The sequence below is a fragment of the Mobula birostris genome, chromosome 4 (assembly GCF_030028105.1).
Source record: "Mobula birostris isolate sMobBir1 chromosome 4, sMobBir1.hap1, whole genome shotgun sequence".
NCBI classification, from domain to species: domain Eukaryota; kingdom Metazoa; phylum Chordata; class Chondrichthyes; order Myliobatiformes; family Myliobatidae; genus Mobula; species Mobula birostris.
This window is the reverse complement of record NC_092373.1, coordinates 29,190,859-29,210,881: the sequence shown is the minus strand read 5'-3', so window position 1 is coordinate 29,210,881 and position 20,023 is coordinate 29,190,859. Positions and strand designations below refer to the sequence as shown.

Below are 20,023 nucleotides of genomic sequence, written 5' to 3'. Positions count from 1 at the left end.
AATGTACTGGGTGGGCACAGGAGTACATTCAGCCAGAGACACATTCCACCGAGATGCAACACAGAGCGTCATAGGAAGTCATTCCTGCCTGTGGCCATCAAACTTTACAACTCCTCCCTTGGAGGGTCAGACACCCTGAGCCAATAGGCTCTTATTTTCTGGCATAATATACATATTGCTATTTAACTATTTATGGTTCTATTACTATTTATTATTTATGGTGCAACTGTAACGAAAACCAATTTCCCCCGGGATCAATAAAGTATGACTATGACTATGATCACTTCCTTCATAATGTCACCCAATCACGCTACAATAATACAGTATTAAAATAAACTTTAACCCCAATTAAATACAATTTAATCTAAACTTGATCGTGTGAACAGTGGGAAGACTTCCCTAGCAACGAGCCAACACAAGGTTACAACCACCAGGAACACCCACGACAACTGAAAACTACAGGGCGAAGGCTCCTTCACGCGTGCGCAGTCGCGCACTATGGCGGGCCTTGTGCTGAGCATGCGCAGTGATCGGGTACGGGGACCTGACCCAACCAGCTCCGTCAGTTGTTCCGGCTTCCCGGTATTTGGTGTCAACCATCTCGAAATGGTTCCTGTTGTGTGAAGAGTTGCGGCAGGCCGTAGTGATCTGGGGAGGCGGGTGACCGGACCCAAGATCAAGATAAAATCATCCTGCTGGCCGTTAAGCAGCCGTGGCCTGCTGCCGGGAACCGAGCCGCCGCCTCCAGTGACAGCAAAGGTAAACATAGAGAGTAGGGGGAAACTGGCGGGACGCAGCTTCACTGGGGAAAGGGGCAGATAAACAACCAGGGGTCAGTGGCTTCTCTGACTTGATCTCCGTGGTGCAGGAGTGGAGGTGCTTCATCCCTGGGCTGAGGATCAAGGTCAGAGCCCACGGCCAGGACAGATCGGAGGGCCCACAACCTTCCCACAAAATCAGCCGTCAGACACCAGCGGCTCTCATTAAAGTCAGTCGTGGCTGTTTTAGCAGAAGGAAAAGGGACATCAGGGTCTTCACTTTTGATGTCGAAGGTGGGGAGGAACGTAGTGGTAGTACGGTAAATTTGTTTATTATTGTCACATCATGGACGAAACGAATATCTAACGAGGATGTCATGAACAGAGCAAGCACAAAAAGAGAAATAATGTATGAGGTCATGAAAAGGCAACGTAACTTCACTGGACATGTAATTAGGAAAGAGGTGTTAGAATGCACAGTATTTATGGGAAAGATTGAAGGGAAGAAAGCAAGAGGATGGCAAGGACAAATGATGATGGAGACAGCAGCCAGAGAACTGGAAATGAATACTAATGAATTGATCCACTTGACCCGAAACAGGAGTGTGTGGGCCATGGCGGCCAAAGCTCAAAGTGGGCATGGCACCTGATGATGATTGTCACATGTGTCGAGCTACAGTGAAAGACATAAATACTGTTCATACAGATCAGTTCATTTCAGCTGGGCGTTGACAATAGCAGAATGCGAATGAAGTGTTATAATTGCAGAGGAAGTGCAGTGCGGTGGACAATCGGATGCCAGGTCACAACAATGGAGATTGTGAGGTCAAGAGTCTATCTTATTGCACAAGGCAGCCATTTAATCATCTTGTAATAGTGGGATAGGGGATATCTCTGAGCCATAAATCCTACAACAAGTAGTGGATTTGGCCTAGTACTTCACGGGTAAAGCCCTCCCAACCTACATATCTACTTGAAGCCCTGACTTAGGAGGCCAGCATCCTTCATCAGGGATCCCCACCACCCAGGTCATGCTCTCTTCTTGCTCCTGGCTTCACGTAGAAGGTACAAGAGCCTCAGGACTCACACCACCAGGTTCAAGAACAGTTACCACTTGAATGCTCAACCGTCAGGCTTTTGGACAAAAGGGGATAACTTCACTCATCTTCACCGACCCCATAGTTGAAATGTTCCTGCAACCAATGGACTCACTTTCAAGGCCGCCTCTTCTCATGTTCTCCCATGTTCTTGTTATTTAATGCTATTTATTTATATTTGCATTTGCACAATTTGTTGTCTTCTGCACTTTGGGTGTTCTTTCATTGATCCTGTTATAGTTACTATTATGTAGATTTGTTGAGTACACCCACAAGAAAATGAATCCTACGGTTGTATATGGTGATGTATATGTATTTTGATAACAAAATTTCAGGCTTTTGTACCTTCTGCCAGCTTGGCAAGGGGTGGGGGAGACAAGAATGTTAAGGTGAGTGAGGGTTTTTGATTACATTGGTTACGTTACCAGTTCCTAAGGTTGTTATAGCCAGTGGACGTAGTGCAGCCAAGCTCCCACTACCTATTAAATGCCTCAAATGGCATGTGTCTCAAATAGGCCCTGACAACCAAGTCCAGCTCTTGGCTGTCATATGTTGCTTAGTTACTAAGCCCAGTGGAACCGTTTCTCCTGACAGGAGTAGGGGCAAAGGCACCTTATGGTTGGCAGCTCACCTAGGAGAAGGAAAATTCGGATCTCAAACCTCTGCTTCCTTGAGGCTATATCCACTCATGGGGAAGGCTTGGGGAGTAAACCCCAGGGAAGAAACAGAACTGGAGACCTTAAGGCAATCCTATGTTGAGTTCAATGCTGACTGGCAACTGCTGCAATGCCTTTGGTGCCAATCTGTGTCAGTTTCTGCTGTTGCTTTCGATTCATCAGCTGCCTGGAGTGGGGGAGCCTGCTATACGGGCACAGCTTGCTCTCCATATCAAGCTGCCCTGATTAGCGTATTACATAGACGGATGGTTCACCCCGACCAATGGAGGACCTACTGAGGTTGCCTTATGAAAGTTGTGAGGAGTGTAAACAAAGTCTGTTGGAGGGGAGGCTAGTTTTTTTTAGATTATGAAGACACGTAGTCCTCTTTTATTGTCATTTAGTAATGCATGCATTATGAAATGATACAGTATTTCCTCCGGTGTGATATCACAAAACACAGGACAGACCAAGGCTGAAAAACTGACAAAACCACATAATTATAACATATAGTTACAACAGTGCAACAATACCATAACTTGATGAAGAAGTCCTTGAGCACATTAAAAGTTCAAAGCCTCTCAAATGTTCCACATCTCACGCAGACGGGAGAAGGAAGAACTCTCCCTGCCATGCCAACCACGGTCCAACTCTTGAGTCATCCGAAAACTTCAAGCTCTGATCAGCTGTTGGACACCGAGTACTGAGCGCCATCTCTGTCTGAACAATTCGACCTCAATCTCGGTCGCCAACAGCAGGCAAAGCCAGGGATTTTGAGGCCTACCCTCCGAAAGATTCCCGACCACACAGTTGCGACAGCAGGGAACAAGCGTTTCAGAAATTTCTCCAGATGTTCCTCTGTGCTTTCACGTCCCTCTCCATCAACTCAGAATTGTCCACGGCCCCTATTTAACGGATATGATATCATTTTTCACCAGAGGGCTGCGCACGCGTGGTGTGCTGCTCTCTCTCCGTCTGCCAGTGTATTGAGTTGTCTTCAGAATCCTTTGCCACTTCTTGAATTCATAAGCAGAGCAGTTGCCCTACCGAGCCATGGTTTATCCAGATAGGATGCTTTCTATGGTCCATAAAATTTAGTGAGGGTCAGCAGATCATGCCAAATTTCTTTATCCTCGTGAAGTTGAAAGGTTTAATCATAGAAAAGTCAGGTGTATTGAGGTCAAGTTCTGTCACCACCAATAAAAAGGGAACTAGAATGTGTTGTGGTTCCAGCCACTGTTTGTGCTCAGCTAGCGAGAGGAGCACGTAATGGGATCAAGGGTGATTTCAAAAACTGTAAGCATAGTTGTCTCTGGTGCTTGTGCCAGTTCTGGTTTCTGTGATGTACTGAGAACTGGCAGCCAATTCTTTGTTTGCCAGAAAACTTTTCAATTACATCCTGACTTTCCAGCACTAAAGATTTGAAGTTGCTTTTTATTTTAGTTTTTTATTTATTTAGGGATACTGTCTCTTCTGGCCGGCCCAACGAGCTGCATCGCCCAGCAACCCACCTGCTTAACCCTAGCCTAATCACAGGACAGTTTACAATGACCAGTTGACCTATTGACCGGTATGTCTTTGAACTGGGAGGAAACCAGAGCACCTGGGAGAAACCCATGTGGTCACGGAGAGAACATACAGTATAAACTTCTTACAGACGGCGCCAAAATTATACTCTGAGCTCCAGAACATCCCGCGCTATAACAACATAACGCTAACCGCTATGCTACCTACTTAACTGTGTTAGCAGAATTTAATATATTAAGTGATTAGTGCAACATTTTTTCACATTTATGATCTTTTCCAAAATTTGCTAAATTCTGGAAAGTTATGGAAGACTGAAAAGTAGCCACTGAAGGACTTGTTTGACAAGGGATGAAGACAGAGGCGGGGAACTACCTGCCAGCTAATTTCCATGGATGCTGCCTGACCTGCTGAGTTCCTCCAGCATTTATATGTGTTACTGTGGACTTATAGCCTCTGCACAATTTCTTGTGTTTATGTAGCTAATTTAATACCTTTTATTGGCAATTTGCTTGAGTAATCAAAGAGGAAGTAATACTTATTTAGGAAGCTCTATTATAATTAAACCTGGTCAATGTGATTTTACGAAACTTAAATCTTTGATACATTTGACTGAATTCTTTGAAGATAAAAGGAGAGCTGGTAGAGGTGAACACAAAGATTTCCAAAAGGTGTTTGCTGATGCAATAAATGTCCTTTTGTTGATGCAATGATAAAGGTAGTTTTCAGATTGGAGAGATGTAAGGACTGTAGTACCCCAAGCTTAGTTCTTGGCCCTCAAGTGTTTACTCATTATTTACATTAATGATCTGGAGGAGGGAACAAAGTGTAAAAGGGCATGTTACAAGGTGATTCTTTATCAGGGTATAGATAGACTTGGTGATTGAATGAAAACCTGGCAATAGGGTTTATTGTAGGAAAGTATATTACTTTTTGTCAGACGAATCTAAATCAACTTCAGCATTTCTTCTCTAAGGCAGCAGTCTTGCTTTTGAAGTTAGGATTAATTAGCACACATGCAGAAGTAATTAAAAAATTGCAGACGCTGGAAATCTAGACTAAAAAGAGAAAATACTGGAAATACTCTGCAAATTGTGCTGCTTCTCTTCTCATAAATGCAGTCTGATATAAGTATTTCCAGTATTTTCTGTTTTTATTTGCAAAGTACTATTTTTAGTATGTATTTTTTATTTTACCTTGGATGGATTGAAAAAGTTGAACAAGGGACATGTTCCTTCCGACAAAATGCAAGTAAAAATACAATCACAAAGAAGTTTGCAGATGCCAGGAATCCATACAATGCCAGAGGAACTCAGCGAGTCAGGCAGCATCCATGGAAAAGAGTAAACAGTCGATGTCTCGCTAAATAAAGTAAAGCTAATTCTAGAATTTTTCAGTAGCCACTTAGGGGACTATGCAACTTCTTATTGGTGAGGAGGGAAGCAAAATGCATTTTATTTTGCAGGAACTTTGTTTTGAAAATCTAATTTGGGTGAAGATAAATATGATTTGTTCTGGTTAAAAGAGGAGAGAGAGAGAGAATCATAGAATTTTAATGGAGGTATCTAATTAGTGGAAAATAAACTGCAAATACAAAAAGAAAAGAAAGAAAATACTAAGTAGTAACTATCGAGAACATGAGTTGAAGAGTCCTTAAAAGTGATTCCATAGGTTGCGAAATCAGCTCAGTGTTGGGGTGATTGAAGTTTTCTCGACTGGTTCAAAGAGCATGATGGTTGAGGGGTAATGACTATTCCTGAACCTTGAATTAGGGTGGGGGGAAGTGTCGACAGAATACTCCCAATAATATTCCAATAGTTGATGTTGACACCTCTGAGGTTCTGTAGTTGTTTATGATTGAAACGATTCTAAAGTTTCATTATATTCATGCATATTGTTTGTGCTTGACTTCCAGTTGAGATTTTGTGTGGTAACTAATTTTAAAATATTTTTTTGGTCAATGTGCTTTATTCTCCTGGCAGTTATTACTTTCCAGTATCATGAACGTAGCAGCATTTCCTTCTCCCACCAGTGATATGGCTGAAATTAACCGCATCCAGTATGAGATGGAATACACAGAGGGCATCAGTCAGCGAATGAGAGTGCCTGAGAGACTTCAGGTTGCACCAGAAACGGCCGAGGATAGGTGGGCAAAAGGAGACTTTCCAACCACCACGACTGTAATGGAGGTGCCAGAGAGGATTGTTGTAGCAGGTATTGTATTCCTCATTCAATCCAAGAGTCTTTAAATGTCATATCAGTAAGGATGGGTTGCACTTGAATCTGAGGGGAACCAATATCCTGGCAGAGAGGTTTGCTAAAGCTGTTGGGGAGAGTTTAAGCTGAAATTGCTGGGGGAGGTGGGAAGTGAACTGAAGAGATGGAGGAAAGGCGGTGGAATAATAACAGGGTTATCGTGATGGGAGATTTTAATTACCCAATATTGATTGGCATCTCCCTAGAGCAAGGGGTTTAGATGGAGTGGAGTTTGTTAGGTGTATTCAGGAAGGTTTCCTGACACAATATGTAAGTAAGCCTACAAGAGGAGAGGCTGTACTTGATTTGGTATTGGGAAATGAACCTGGTCAGGTGTCAGGTCTCTCAATAGGAGAGAATTTTGGAGATAGTGGTCACAATTCTATCTTCTTTACCATAGCATTGGAGAGGGATAGGAGCAGACAAGTTTGGAAAACATTTAATTGGAGTAAGGGGAAATATGAAGCTTATCAGGCAGGAACTTGGGAGCAGATGTTCTCAAGGAAATGAACAGCAGAAATGTGGCAAATGTTCAGGGAATATTTGCATGGCATTCTGCATAGGTACGTTCCAATGAGATGGAAAGGATGGTAGGGTACAGGAACCATGGAGTACAAAGGCTGTTGAAAATCTAGTCAAGAAGAAAAGAAAAGCTTATGAAAGGTTCAAAAAACTAGGCAATGATAGAGATCTAGAAAATTATAAGGCTAGCAGGAAGGAGCTTAAGAATGAAATTAGGAGAGCCAGAAGGGGCCACGAGAAGGCCTTGGCAAACAGGATTAAGGAAAACCCCCAAGGTATTCTACAAGTATGTGAAGAACAAGAGGATAAGACGTGAGAGAATAGGACCAATCAAATGTGACAGTGGAAAAGTGTGTATGGTAATGGAGGTACTTAATGAATACTTTGCTTCAGTATTCACTACGGAAAAGGACCTTGGTGATTGTGGGGGGTGACTTACAGCGGACTGAAAAGCTTGAGCATATAGACATCAAGAAAGAGGATGTGCTGGAGCTTCAAGTTGGATAAGTCACCAGGACTGAATGAGATATATCCCAAGCTACTGTGGGAGGCAAAGGAGGAGATTGCTGAGCCTCTAGCAATGATCTTTGCATCATCAATGGGGACAGGAGAGTTTCTGGAGGATTGGAGGGTTGCAGATGTTGTGCCCTTATTCAAGAAAGGAAGTAGAGATAGTCTAGGAAATTATAGACCAGTGAGTCTTACTTCAGTGGTTGGTAAATTGATGGAGAAGATCCTGAGAGGCAGGACTTATGATTAGGAATAGTCAGCATGGCTTTGTCAAGGGCAGGTCGTGCCTTACGAGCCTGATTGAATTTTTTGAGGATGTGACTAAACACATTGATGAAGGTAGAGCAGTAGATGTAGTGTATATGGATTTCAGCAAGGTATTTGATAAGGTACCCCGTGCAAGGCTTATTGAGAAAGTAAGGAGGCATGGGATCCAAGGGGACATTGCTTTGTGGATCCAAAATTGACTTGCTCACAGAAGGCAAAGAGTGGTTGCAGAGGGGTCATATTCTGCATGGAGGTCAGTGACCAGTGGTGCACCTCAGGGATCTGTTCTGGAACCCCTTCTCTTCGTGATTTTTATAAATGACCTGGATAAGGAAGTAGAGGGATGGGTTAGTAAATTTGCTGATGACACAAAGGTTGGGGGTGTTGTGGATAGTTTGGAGGGCTGTCAGAGGTTACAACGGGACATCAATAGGATACAAAACTGGGCTGAGAAGTGGCAGATGGAGTTCAACCCAGATAAGTGTGAGGTGGTTCATTTTGGTAAGTCAAATATGATGGCAGAATTTAGTATTAATGGTAAGACTCTTAGCAGTGTGGAGGATCAGAGGGATCTTGGGGTCCAAGGCCATAGGACACTCAAAGCTGCTGCGCAGGTTGACTCTGTGGTTAGGAAGGCATACGGCGTATTGGCCTTAATCAATAGTGGGATTGAGTTTAGGAGCCAAGAGGTAATGTTACAGCTATATAGGACCCTGGTCAGACCCCACTTGGAATACTGTGCTCAGTTCTGGTCGCCTCTCTACAAGAAGGATGTGGAAACCACAGAAAGGGTGCAGAGGAGATTTACAAGGATGTTGCCTGGATTGGGGAGCATGCCTTATGAGAATAGGTTTGGCAAAATTGGTCTTTTCTCCTTGGAGTGATGGAGGATGAGGGGTGACCTGATAGATGTGTATAAGATGATGAGAGGCATTGATCGTGTGGATAATCAGAGGGTTTTTCCCAGGGCTGAAATGGCTAACATGAGAGGGCACAGTTTTAAGGTACTTGGAAGTAGGTACGGAGAAGATGTCAGGGGTACGTTTTTTTTACATAGAGAGAGATGTGTGTGTAGAATGGGCTGCCGGCGACGGTGGTGGAGGCGGATACAATAGGGTCTTTTAAGAAACTCTTGGATAGGTACATGGATCTTAGAAAAATAGAGGGCTCTGTGTTACTCCAGGTAACTTCTAAACTAAGTACATGTTCGGCACAGCATTGAGGGCAGAAGGGCCTGTAATGTGCTGTAGGTTTTCTATGTTTCTATATCACTTCTTGTGACATTCAATTTAAATTAATCCTTTAATTATAACACTGCTTGCACATCCTCAGGAACCGCTCCCAAACTGCATTCCAGGCAGTCTTAATACAGACAAAACATATTTACTGCTGTCCCTTTTTTGACATTTCGTTATCTCACACTTCTCTACACTAGAGGGGTTTGTTCAATAACCGGGATGGGATTCTTGGCCTGAGACAGCAAGACTGTCCTGCTCAGGAAACATTTTTTGTTGCAGTGAGCATTGGTCACAAACAACCGTGGACCAGAGTAGGAGCAAAGTAGTTAACTTTCAGTAAGGAGAGAAAGGAAGATTCTTGCATTTAATATTTTATATAGAAACCGATAGATATTGCTACTATGAATTCTTCGGGTGCCTGAATTCCAAGCACAAATGCCGGGTCCTGCACAACTGCGATGTAACTGCTAATTTCCAAGATCACTGCAGGCTTGATATAACACTACTCATTTTTGTGCTTTTGAATATTACCATGTTCCCCGAGAAATGAATTGGGTAAATATTAGTTACACTGCTAATGAGTGTTAAAGCTCTCCCCTGTCATCCAGGGGAGATGTTGCACTGTAGTTGTAAATTGTGACCAGGACTTGGCATGAAACCATTATATTCCCAGTAAAATGGAAGAATTCGCTATTAAAGTAGGTCACCTGTTCATTCTTTCTCAAAAGTGATTTGCAATCACTAAAATCCTTTGTAGGTTATCTTAATTTTCAAATAGAACAGTACAGATCAGGGACAATCTGTGCCAATCATGATGCCTAAATAAACTAATTTCATCTGCCTGCATGTGAATTTTATTCTTCCTTACCCTGCACGTTCATGTGCCTGCCTGCATGGCTCATAAACTCTTCTATCATGTTCTCTTCAACCATCCACCCCAGCAGTATATTCCAGGTACCTACCACTCTGTGTCAAAAAAAATAATTGCCCCTCGCATCGCCTTTAAACTTTCTCCCCTTACCTTAAAGCCGTGCCCTCTAGTATTTGACATTTCTCCCCTTGAGCAACAAGAACTCTGTATACCCTATTTATTCATTTTATAATTTTATAAACTTCTACCAGGTTTCTCTCAGCTTCTGATGTTCCAGAGGAAATAATCCGAGTTTGTTTTACCATTTCTTGTAGCTAATATCCTCTAATCTAGGCAGCATCCTAGAAAACCTCTTCTGCGTCCCCCACAAAGCCTCCTCATGCTTCCTGTAATGGGAGAACAGAACTGCACACAATATACCAAATGCAGCCTAACTGAAGTTACATACATGTTAAATCTTTTATTGTGAATGGTAGTTTGTTGTTTATTCATGTAAATCCTTCCTTTTGAATGGATAGGATTGGATTGGAATGTTTGTTGCAGGGCCACTTCAGCACAGATAAAATATTACCAGGTTATCCTTGGCATTCTCCACCTCGTTTGACCATGGATGATCAGAAAATACTTACTATTAAAGTAAGGAATGATGGATGCTAGGCCAAAGGACCTTTACCTTGCTATATGACGAAATGACTCCTCATCATTATCATTCTCCCTCACTAACCTTGATGATACTTGCATATTTCCTGCATAATTCTTAATAATTTTTTGTTTGTAGTGTTTTTTCCTGTAATTTGATTGAAGATTGTTGTATGTTTTTGCATCTGTTCTTTCCACTCTAATTTTACACTTCCAAAGAGTGACAAACTTGTTTATTCTATTAGGTGACCATAACAGTTCCAGACCAAGGGATCTGGATCTAATGACATCAACTCCTACAGAGCCTTTAGCATTGAAAACACCTCCACGAGTGCTCACCCTAAATGAGCAACCTTTAGACTTCTTGGACCTAGAGCGGCCTGTTGTCTCAACTCCACAGACTGAGGAAGTGAGTGATACAACTCTTGCCCATTGTAATTGTTGCATTGTTGCTAAATTAATTGATCTGAATAACAGGTTGTGTAATATTGCTGTCACAACAGTTTTTGTGTGTAGACATACCTTCTTCTGAAGCAACTGGGGCTCATTTCCTTTCTGATAACGAAGCTATCAGAATATCCATGTGGGATTAGTGATTATTTGCTTTGTATTGTTTTTGTATTAGATGGGAGTTTAAGAGAAATCTGCTATGATGAACTAGCATTTACAATTTGACAATTTTTGCACGTTTTAACAGGAATCTAAATATTTTTAGTGAACTATGATTTGGTGCTGATAAATCTGTTTGATTCAGTTAAATTTCTGGTCAATGATGAACTCCTCTTCAACTAGGAAAGTCATTGTAGAATCTGTTCTGGACATGTACATTTTTAAATAATTGAGAGTCTCATGTTGATCATGAGACTTGAGAATACTTTTCTGCCCCTGGTGCTCTTTGATCTTTGATGTACTCCATATTTTCAACGTTCTTTGATGTACTCCATATTTTCAATCTCTACATTTTCCCTGAATCTAGTGGCCCATCTTACTGGCTATTGCTTTTTTTAAATTTATTTTATGTGCTTCCTCTCATTGTTGCTATAATAACATGGTCAAATCCTCTGTATTAACAATTAATTTGCTTAAAACATGCCATTTATGCATTGAAGTATTGGCTGTACTGGCCTGAAATAAGTATGTGTTGGTCTTTGATGTATTTATTCAGATAGATACTTTATTATCCCAAAGGAAATTACAGTGTCACGGTAGCATTACAAGTGCACAGATATACAAATCTTGGAAGTGAAGAAAGAATAAAAAAAAAAGTTACCTCAAACAGTCTAACAAGAGGGAAGTCATCACTTCCCTGGCTATTGGTTGACTCATTATAGAGCCTAATGGCCAAGGGCAAGAATAAACTCATATAGTGCTCTTTGGAACACCACAGTTGTCTTAGTCTGTTACTGAAGTACTCCTTTGTTCAGCCAGGGTGGCATGCAGAGGGTGAGAAACATTGTCTAAAATTGCCAGGATTTTTCGTAGGGTCCTTTGTTCTACCACAGCCTCCGGTGTGTCCAGTCTGATTCCTATAACAGAGCCAGCCTTTCTCATCACTTTATTGAACCTGTGGGCATCACCCGTATTTATGCCGTTGCCCCAGAAGCACCGCATAGAAGATTGCACTGGTGACAACAGACTGGTAGAACATATGAAGGAGAGGCCTGTGTACTCCAAAGGACCCCAGTCTCCTCAGGAAGTAGAGGTGATTCTAGCTCTTCTTGTACACAGCCCCTGTGTTGGTGCTGCCTCAAGTCTGACATCCAGGTGCACCCCCAGGTACTTGTAGGTCCTCACCATCAATAATAACAGGGAGCAATGCAGGCTTAGTCTTCCTAAAGTCCATCACTATCTCTGTTGTTTTACTGATGTTGAGCTGCAGATGATTCAGCTTGCATCATTTGACAAAGTCCACCACTAGGGCCCTGTATTCATCCTCCCGTCCTCCCATTATACACCCAACTATTGCCAGGTCTTCAGAGAATTTCTGCAGATGACATGACTCAGTGGTGTATCTAAAGTCCAAGGTAAACAGGAAGGGAGTCAATGCAGTCCCTTGTGGGGTCCCAGTGCTGCTTATAGCCATGTCTGACAGACACACACCGCTCTGAAGCCGCACAAACTGTCATCTGTCAGTCAGGTAGTCCATTATTTAGGATACAATGGAAGTGCCAACCTGTACTGAACGGAGCTTTTCCCCCAGCGATGAGGGCTGTATGGTATTAGAGGCATTTGAGAAACCAAAAAACATGATCCTCACAGTGCTGCCCTGCTTATCCAAATGGGAGTAGGCTCTGTTTTGCAATAGATGATAGTATCATCAACTCCAATGTGCTCCTGGTAGGAAAACTGCAGGGGATCAGGGCTGATCTGACCAAGGGTCGGAGATTTGCCAGGACTAGCCTCGCTAGGGTCTTCATGATGAGTGAGGACAAGACCACTAGACAGTAGTCATACAAGACTTTCGGTTGACACTTCTTGGGTAATGGGACCACACATGATTTTTTCCACATAGTTGGGACCTTTTCCAGGCTGAGACTGAGATTGAAAATGCACTGGAGAACACAGCTGCTCAGCGCACTCCTTCAGGACCTTGGGGTTCACACCATCCGTCCCAATATTTTATTGAATTCCTAAAATAATCATTGAATTTTAGGGAGAATAAATTTCTCTAGAGAAGTCTGGAAACAGAGAAACCTGATTATAGCTGGAAGGATGACTGATTTTACTCATTATCATGCTTGCTTTATTTGTCAGCTTTTAGTAGGCAAATTACTTGAGTTTTGAAATCTTCCTGTGAAAGACCAAGATTGGAGATAGACAAATACTTTTTTCTTTTAAAAAAAAAGAGATGCTTAATCTTTTTTTCATCCTCAGGGTCGCTCCCATGCTCGTGTAAGAAGGGAACGTTCAATGAGTGAAAATGCCACCCGACCAAATGGGCAGCTTGTCCGAACAGAATCCATGTGAGTAGGTCTCCAGTGATAATTATATTCAATCTACGTCAAACTTCCTTTCCATGGTCCTTTGTTATTTGGTATGTTCTCACCCCAGGTGATCATTTGCGTTTTTGATGACACGTGGAATGGTTGATGCTTTAGGGTTGATAATTTGTATGTAAAAGTCTACAACTTGAATGTTTAGTTTACATGTTTTTAAAGGAAGAGAGCAACCTGTTTGAAACTGGAGTGGTGCTACAAATTTTGTGAACCCTGTAGAATTTTTTCTGTTTCTGCATAATTATGACCTAAAATGTGATCAGATCTTCACGGAAGTCCTAAAACTAGATAAAGAGAACCCAATTAAATAAATAACACTAAAAACATTATACTTCATTTATTTATTGAGAAAAAATATCCAATATTACATGTATTTGTTGGAAAAAAGTATGTGAATCTTTGCCTTCAGTAACTGGTATGATTTCTCCACCACCCCCCCTCCCCACCTCCCCATACAACAATAACTTCAATCAAACATTTCTGGTAACTATTCATCAGTCCTGCACATCAACTTGGAAGAATTTTAGCCATTTCTCCATTTCTCCATTTCTCCTTACAAAACTGCTTCAACTCTGGGATGTTGGTGGTGTTCCTTGAATGAACTGCTTGCTTCAGGTCCTTCCACAACATTTCTGTAGGATTAAGGTCAGGACTTTGCCATGGCCATTCCAAAACACAAATTTTCTTCTTTTTAAACCATTCTGTTATTGGTATACTGTTGTATTTTGGATCATTGTCTTATTGCATTATCCAGCTTCTATTAAGCATCAGGTGATGGACTGCTTCCCTGATATTCTTCTGTAAAATGTCTTGATGCAATTTTGAATTCATTGTTTCCACAACGATTGCAAGCTGTCCAGGCCCTGAAGCAGCAAAGCAGCCCCAAACTGTGATTCTCCTTCCACCACGTTTCACAGTTGGGATGAGGTTTTGGTGTTGGTGTGTGCCTTTTTTCCTCCAAACATAGCTGTGTGTATTTCTGTCAAAAAGTTCAACTTCTGTCCTCATCTGCCCACAGAACATTGTCCCGGAAGTGTTGTGGAACAGCCAGGTTATCTTTGCAAATTTGAGACATACAGCAATGTTTTTTTTTGGAGAGCAGTGTTTTTTTTTCTGTGGTGTCCTTCAATGAACACCATTCTTGTTCAGTGTTTTTCTTCTAGTGCTCACATGAACAGAGACTTTAGAAAGTTCTAAAGATTTCTGCATGTCTTTTGCTGCTATCCTTGGGTTCTTTTTCACCTTCTTCAGCATTGCTCGTTGTGTTCTTGATGTGATCTTTGCAGATGCCCACTCCTAGGGAAAGTAGCAACAGTACTGAGTTTCCTCCATTTGTAGACAGTTTCTCTTACTGTGAACACTCAGGTCTTTAGAAATGCTTTTGTAGCCTTTTCCAGCTTCATGCATCTCTACAATTCTTCTAAAGTCCTCTGAAAGTTGTTCTAATTGAGGCATGGTGCATGTAAACAAACCTTTCCTGAAAAGAGTGGGCCCTGTCAGTAACCTGACTTTGTGTGTCTTTATAGGGCAGGGTACCTCTGCAACCCACACATCCGATCTCATCTTCTTGATTGGAAATAGCTTTTGTACCCCAGAGGTCCACATACTTTTTCCAATAAAAACATGTAATATTGGATCATTTTTCTCAATAAATAAATTAATAAGTATAATATTTTCTGTGTTATTTATTTAATTGGGTTCTCTTTATCTAGTTTTAAGACTTGCATGAAGACCTGATCACATTCTAGGTCATTTATGCAGAAGGAGAAAATGCTACAGGGTTCATAAACTTTCTAGCACCACTGTAGGTGCAGGCATTTTCTGACATTTGTTCTAAATTACATTTAATTGCTTGTTGAAATAAACATTGCATTAGCTCTGAACAAAGTTCATTGTTCTATTATATGTACCTCATCTCCCTGCAAAGAAACTGCATATCTTTTCTCTTAATTCCATTTCTAGAAGGTGAAGTATGGCTAAACGTTTTAAATTTTATAATAGCTAATTGTACTGTTTGCCTAATGCTATCCTTTCCATAATTAAGTACCGATAATTCAGGTGAGTTTTACAATTCTTGAACGCTATTTATTATTTTTTCCTTCAACTTATTGTCATTAGTCACTATTTGAGTTTGACAAGTTAGATTTTTTAAAAAATCAAGCAGTGACAGAAAATCTGATCTGTAGTTAAAATCACTCTAATGTAAATTAAGTTTAAAGATGATAAATTAGGGAAGGATTAGAGTTGGTGGTTTGTAGCTGGAAAGGTTATCCGTGCCCTTTGGATTGGGATGAAAGTACAAAATACCATTTTATCAGCTGAAATTGTGAAATTTGAGGATGTGTGTATCAATGGTGTAAGATATTTAAGTTCAAAGAAGATGTTGGCTTGTATTAAGCATACGTCTTGGATGGCACGGTAGCATAGCTGTTAGCATAACACGATTGCAGCACCAGTGACCAGAGTTCTATTCCACCAGCCCCTGTGAGGGGTTTCTATGTTCTCACCATGACTGTGGGTTTCCTTCAGCTGCTCTGGTTCCCTCCCAAATTCCAAAGGGTTAGTAAGTTAATTGGTCACATGGATGTAAATGGGTGGCACAGAATCATTGGGCTGGAGAGGCCAGTTACTGTGCTGTATCTAAATAAAATCATGCCAATGCTAAACATAGTTGCATTGACGTGTACACCCAACAATTTCATTAACTGGATAACTACTGAGTTTATTTCACCTGCTCAAAAGATATTTATGGGATGGTGAGAAGTTTCTTCTTAATTGTAGTAAAATCTTAATTGCATTTAAGATTTTGCTACAAATTTCAAACCAGCTATTTTTAACAGTTTTGGTATAATTTATCACACTTGCAGATGGGGATTGGGAATTTTTTATTTTGCTCACGGTCCTCTCCAATTGTATATGGCAACACTGGCAACTTACTAATGTTTAAAGTTGTATTGATTAATGATTGTGGACTAATAAATAAACTGAAGCCAAAGAATTTTATAAATGGGAGAAACAAGTTCTCTATTTATTTTGAGTAGTTCTGAAATAAGTTTATATTGGCCTTACCTTTCCATTTGTAGAACTCACCTGGAAAATAGGCAGCTTGACATTCTGAACTCTGATCTTTCCTCATCATTCATCATACAATTAAATTCATTCCCAAGAAACACCACTGTTATTAAATCTGAAAGACCAGAAGTAGGCAAGATTTATTGAAAATTTAAAATTATTGAGGTTTTTTAATCTCTATTTCATCCACATACTGCATCATTTAGGTTTCTAAAGCATTCCAAAATTCGAAGACCAGATGTTTTGGTTTGGGGGGGGGGGGTAAGAAATTGTTTGTTTATAGAACAAAGAATTTCATGGTTTTGATATTTCAAGGAGAAAATTGAGAGTAAAATTTGATTCTTAAAGACCCTGGGCAACTTTTTCATTAATTTGCCCCCTGCAGAAATAAAATTTTCCTTTACGCACTTGTCTGGACTGTTTGATAGTTGGAGAGGTGTATTATGAATGTCACTACTGTGGGAAAAAGAAGGAACTCAATGATTAGCAAACGAGAGAAAATCTGCAGATGCTGGAAATCCGAGCAACACACACAAAATGCTGGAGGAACTCAGCAGTCCAGGCAGCATCTATAGAAAAAAGCACAGTCGACACTTTGGGCCAAAACCCTTCTGCAGGACTGGAGAAAAAAAAGTAGATTTGAAAGGTGGGGTGAGGGAGAGAGAAACACCAGGTGATCGGTGAAACTTGGAGGGGGAGGGATGAAACAAAGAGCTAGGAAGTTGATTGGTGAAAGAGACAGAAGGCCATGGAAGAAAAGAATGGGGGTGGGGAGGAACACCAGAGGGAGGTGACGGGCAGGCAAGGGGATAACATGAGAGAGGGAGAAGGGGATGGGAAGTGGTGAAGGTGGGAGAGAGGCATTACTGGACATTTGAGAAATCGATATTCGTGCAATCAGGTTGGAGACTACCCAAACGGAATATAAGGTGTTGTTCCTCTAACCTAAGTGTAGGCCTTATCGTGACAGTGGAGGAGGCCATGGATGGACATACGGGAAGTGGAATTAAAATGGGTGGTCACTGGGAGCCTGCTTGCTCTGGTGGACAAAATGTAGATGCTCGGCGAAACAATTTCCCAGTCTATGTCGGGTCTCACCAATATACAGGAGGCCAACTGGGTGCACTGAATGCAGTATATGACCCCAAAAGACTCACAGGCGAACTGTCACCTCTTCTGGAAGGACTGTTTAGGGCCTTGAATGGTAGTGAGGGAGGAGGTGTAGGGGCAGGTGTAGCACTTGTTCCGCTTGGAAGCACCCGTGCTGAACTCGTCAATTTCATCCACTTTAACTCCAACTTCCACCCTGCCTTCAAACTTACCTGGTCCATTTCCAACACTTCTGTTCCATTTCTCAATCTCACTGTCTCCACCCTCTGGAGACGTCGTGGGCTTATCAATGAACTGTCAAAGAATGAGGGTGCCCACCTGATGACCCCGATGACGTGCCTACCCTCCCTTCTTGTCACCACTCCAAACCCACTGCCAACATTGAGAGTGCCAACTTACCATAGGGATTGAAACATCAAGTTCTAGTAGCTCTACTACTCTCCAAAGAGAGCATATCCACCGATGTCAGTTATAAACCAACAGACTCTTACAGCTACATGGACTATACCTCGTCCCACCCTGCTACTTGTAAAAACACCATCCCCTACTCTCAATTCCTCCGTCTCTGCCACATGTGCTGTCAGGATGAAGCTTTTCATTCTAGAATGAAGGCAATGTTGTCCTTTTTCAAAGAAAGTGGCTTCCTTTCCTCCACCATCAGTGCTTCCCTCAACTGCATTTCTTCCATTTCACGCACGTCTGCTCTTATCCCATCCTCCCTCCACCCTACCAGGGATAGGGTTCCTCTTTTTCTCCCCTACCACCCCACCAGCCTCCGCATCCAGCACATAATTCTCCAAAATTTCCGCCACCTCCAACTGGATCCGACCATCAAACACATCTTTCCCTCTTCCCCCCCCCCCCACCACTTTCTGCTTTCCGCAGGGATCGCTTCCTGTGCAAAGCCCTTGTCCATTCATCCCTCCCCACTGATCTCCCTCCTGGCACTTATCCTTGCAATCAGAACAAGTGCTACACCTGTCCCTACACCACCTCCCTCACTACCATTCAGAGCCCCAAACAGTCCTTCCAGATGAGGTGATACTTCATCTGTGAGTCTGTTGGGGTCATATACAGTGTTCGGTGCTCCCGATGTGGCCTCCTGTATATCAGTGAGACCCGACATAGATTGGGAGACAGCTCCGCCAAGCATCTACGCTCCATCCACCAGAACAAATGGGATCTCCCAGTGGCCACCCATTCTAATTCCACTTCCCATATGTCTGTTCATGGCCTTCTCCACTGTCGTGATAAGGCTACACTTAGGTTGGAGGAACAACACCTTGTATTCTGTTTGGGTAGCCTCCAACCTGATGGCATGAACATCGATTTCTCAAACTTCCAGTCATGCCTCACCCTTTACCATTTCCCATTCCTTTTTCCCTCCCTCATCTGCTTTCCCGCCCATCACCTCCCTTTGGTGTTCCTCTCCCTCCACCCCCCCCCCTTTTTCTTTCTTCCATGGCCTTCTGTCTCTTTCACCAATCAACTTTCTAGCTGTTTGCTGCATCCCTCTCCCTCCACTCTACTTATCACCCGGTATCATCTTCAGAAGTTCTCGGATGACTCTGCCATAGTTAGATGCATCAGCAAGGGAGATGAGGCTGAGTACGGGGCTACGGTAGGAAACATTGTCACATGGTTTGAGCAGAATTATCTGCAGCTTAATGTGAAAAAAGACTAAGGAGCTGGTGGTAGATCTGAGGAGAGCTCAGGCCTGGTGACCCCTGTTTCCATGGAGGAAGTCAGTGTGGACATGGAGGATTACAAATACCTGGGGATACCAATTGACAATAAACTGGACAGATCAAAGAACACTGAGGCTGTCTACAAGAAAGGTCAGAGCCGTCTCTATCTCCTGAGGAGACTGAGGTCCTTTAACATCTGCTGGACGATGCTGAGGATGTTCTACGAGTCTGTGGTGGCCAGTGCTATCATGTTTGCTGTTGTGTGCTGGGGCAGCAGGCTGAGGGTAGCAGACACCAACAGAATGAACAAACTCATTCGTAAGGCCAGTGATGTTGTGGGGATGGAACTGGACTCTCTCATGGTGGTGTCTGAAAAGAGGATACTGTCTAAGTTGCATGCCATCTTGGTCAATGTCTCCCATCCACTACATAATGTACTGGGTGGGCACAGGAGTACATTCAGCCAGAGACTCATTCCACTGAGATACAGCACTGAGCGTCATAGGAAGTCATTCCTGCCTGTGGCCATCAAACTTTACAACTCCTTCCTTGGAGGGTCAGACACCCTGAGCCAATAGGCTGGTCCTAGACTTATTTCATAATTTACATATTACTATTTAACTATTGATGGTTCTATTACTATTTATTATTTATGGTGCAACTGTAACGAAAACCAATTTCCCCCGGGATCAATAAAGTATGACTATGACTATTTCTCCCTTCCCTCCTCCCACCTTTCAAATCTACTCAGCATTCTTTCTCCAGTGTTGCTGAAGGGTTTCAGCCCAAAATGTCAACAGTGCATTTTTCCATAGATGC

General features: G+C 42.2%; 1 protein-coding gene across 5 annotated transcripts in view; it reads left to right on the top strand.

The window, feature by feature from the left end:
- The first annotated feature begins 522 nt into the window (after positions 1–522).
- The window catches only part of mffa (mitochondrial fission factor a), a 39,625-nt gene continuing 20,124 nt past the window's right edge, over positions 523–20,023 (top strand). For 4 of the 5 annotated variants that reach the window (XM_072255085.1, XM_072255084.1, XM_072255083.1 and 1 more), the window contains exons 1-4: positions 523–759; positions 6,018–6,249; positions 10,584–10,747; positions 13,213–13,301. In XM_072255085.1, the coding sequence (XP_072111186.1) occupies positions 6,036–6,249; positions 10,584–10,747; positions 13,213–13,301 (467 nt within the window). In that variant the 5' untranslated portion in view covers positions 523–759; positions 6,018–6,035. The remainder of the gene's footprint in view (positions 760–6,017; positions 6,250–10,583; positions 10,748–13,212; positions 13,302–20,023) is intronic. The other variant, XM_072255082.1, reaches the window with a different exon arrangement.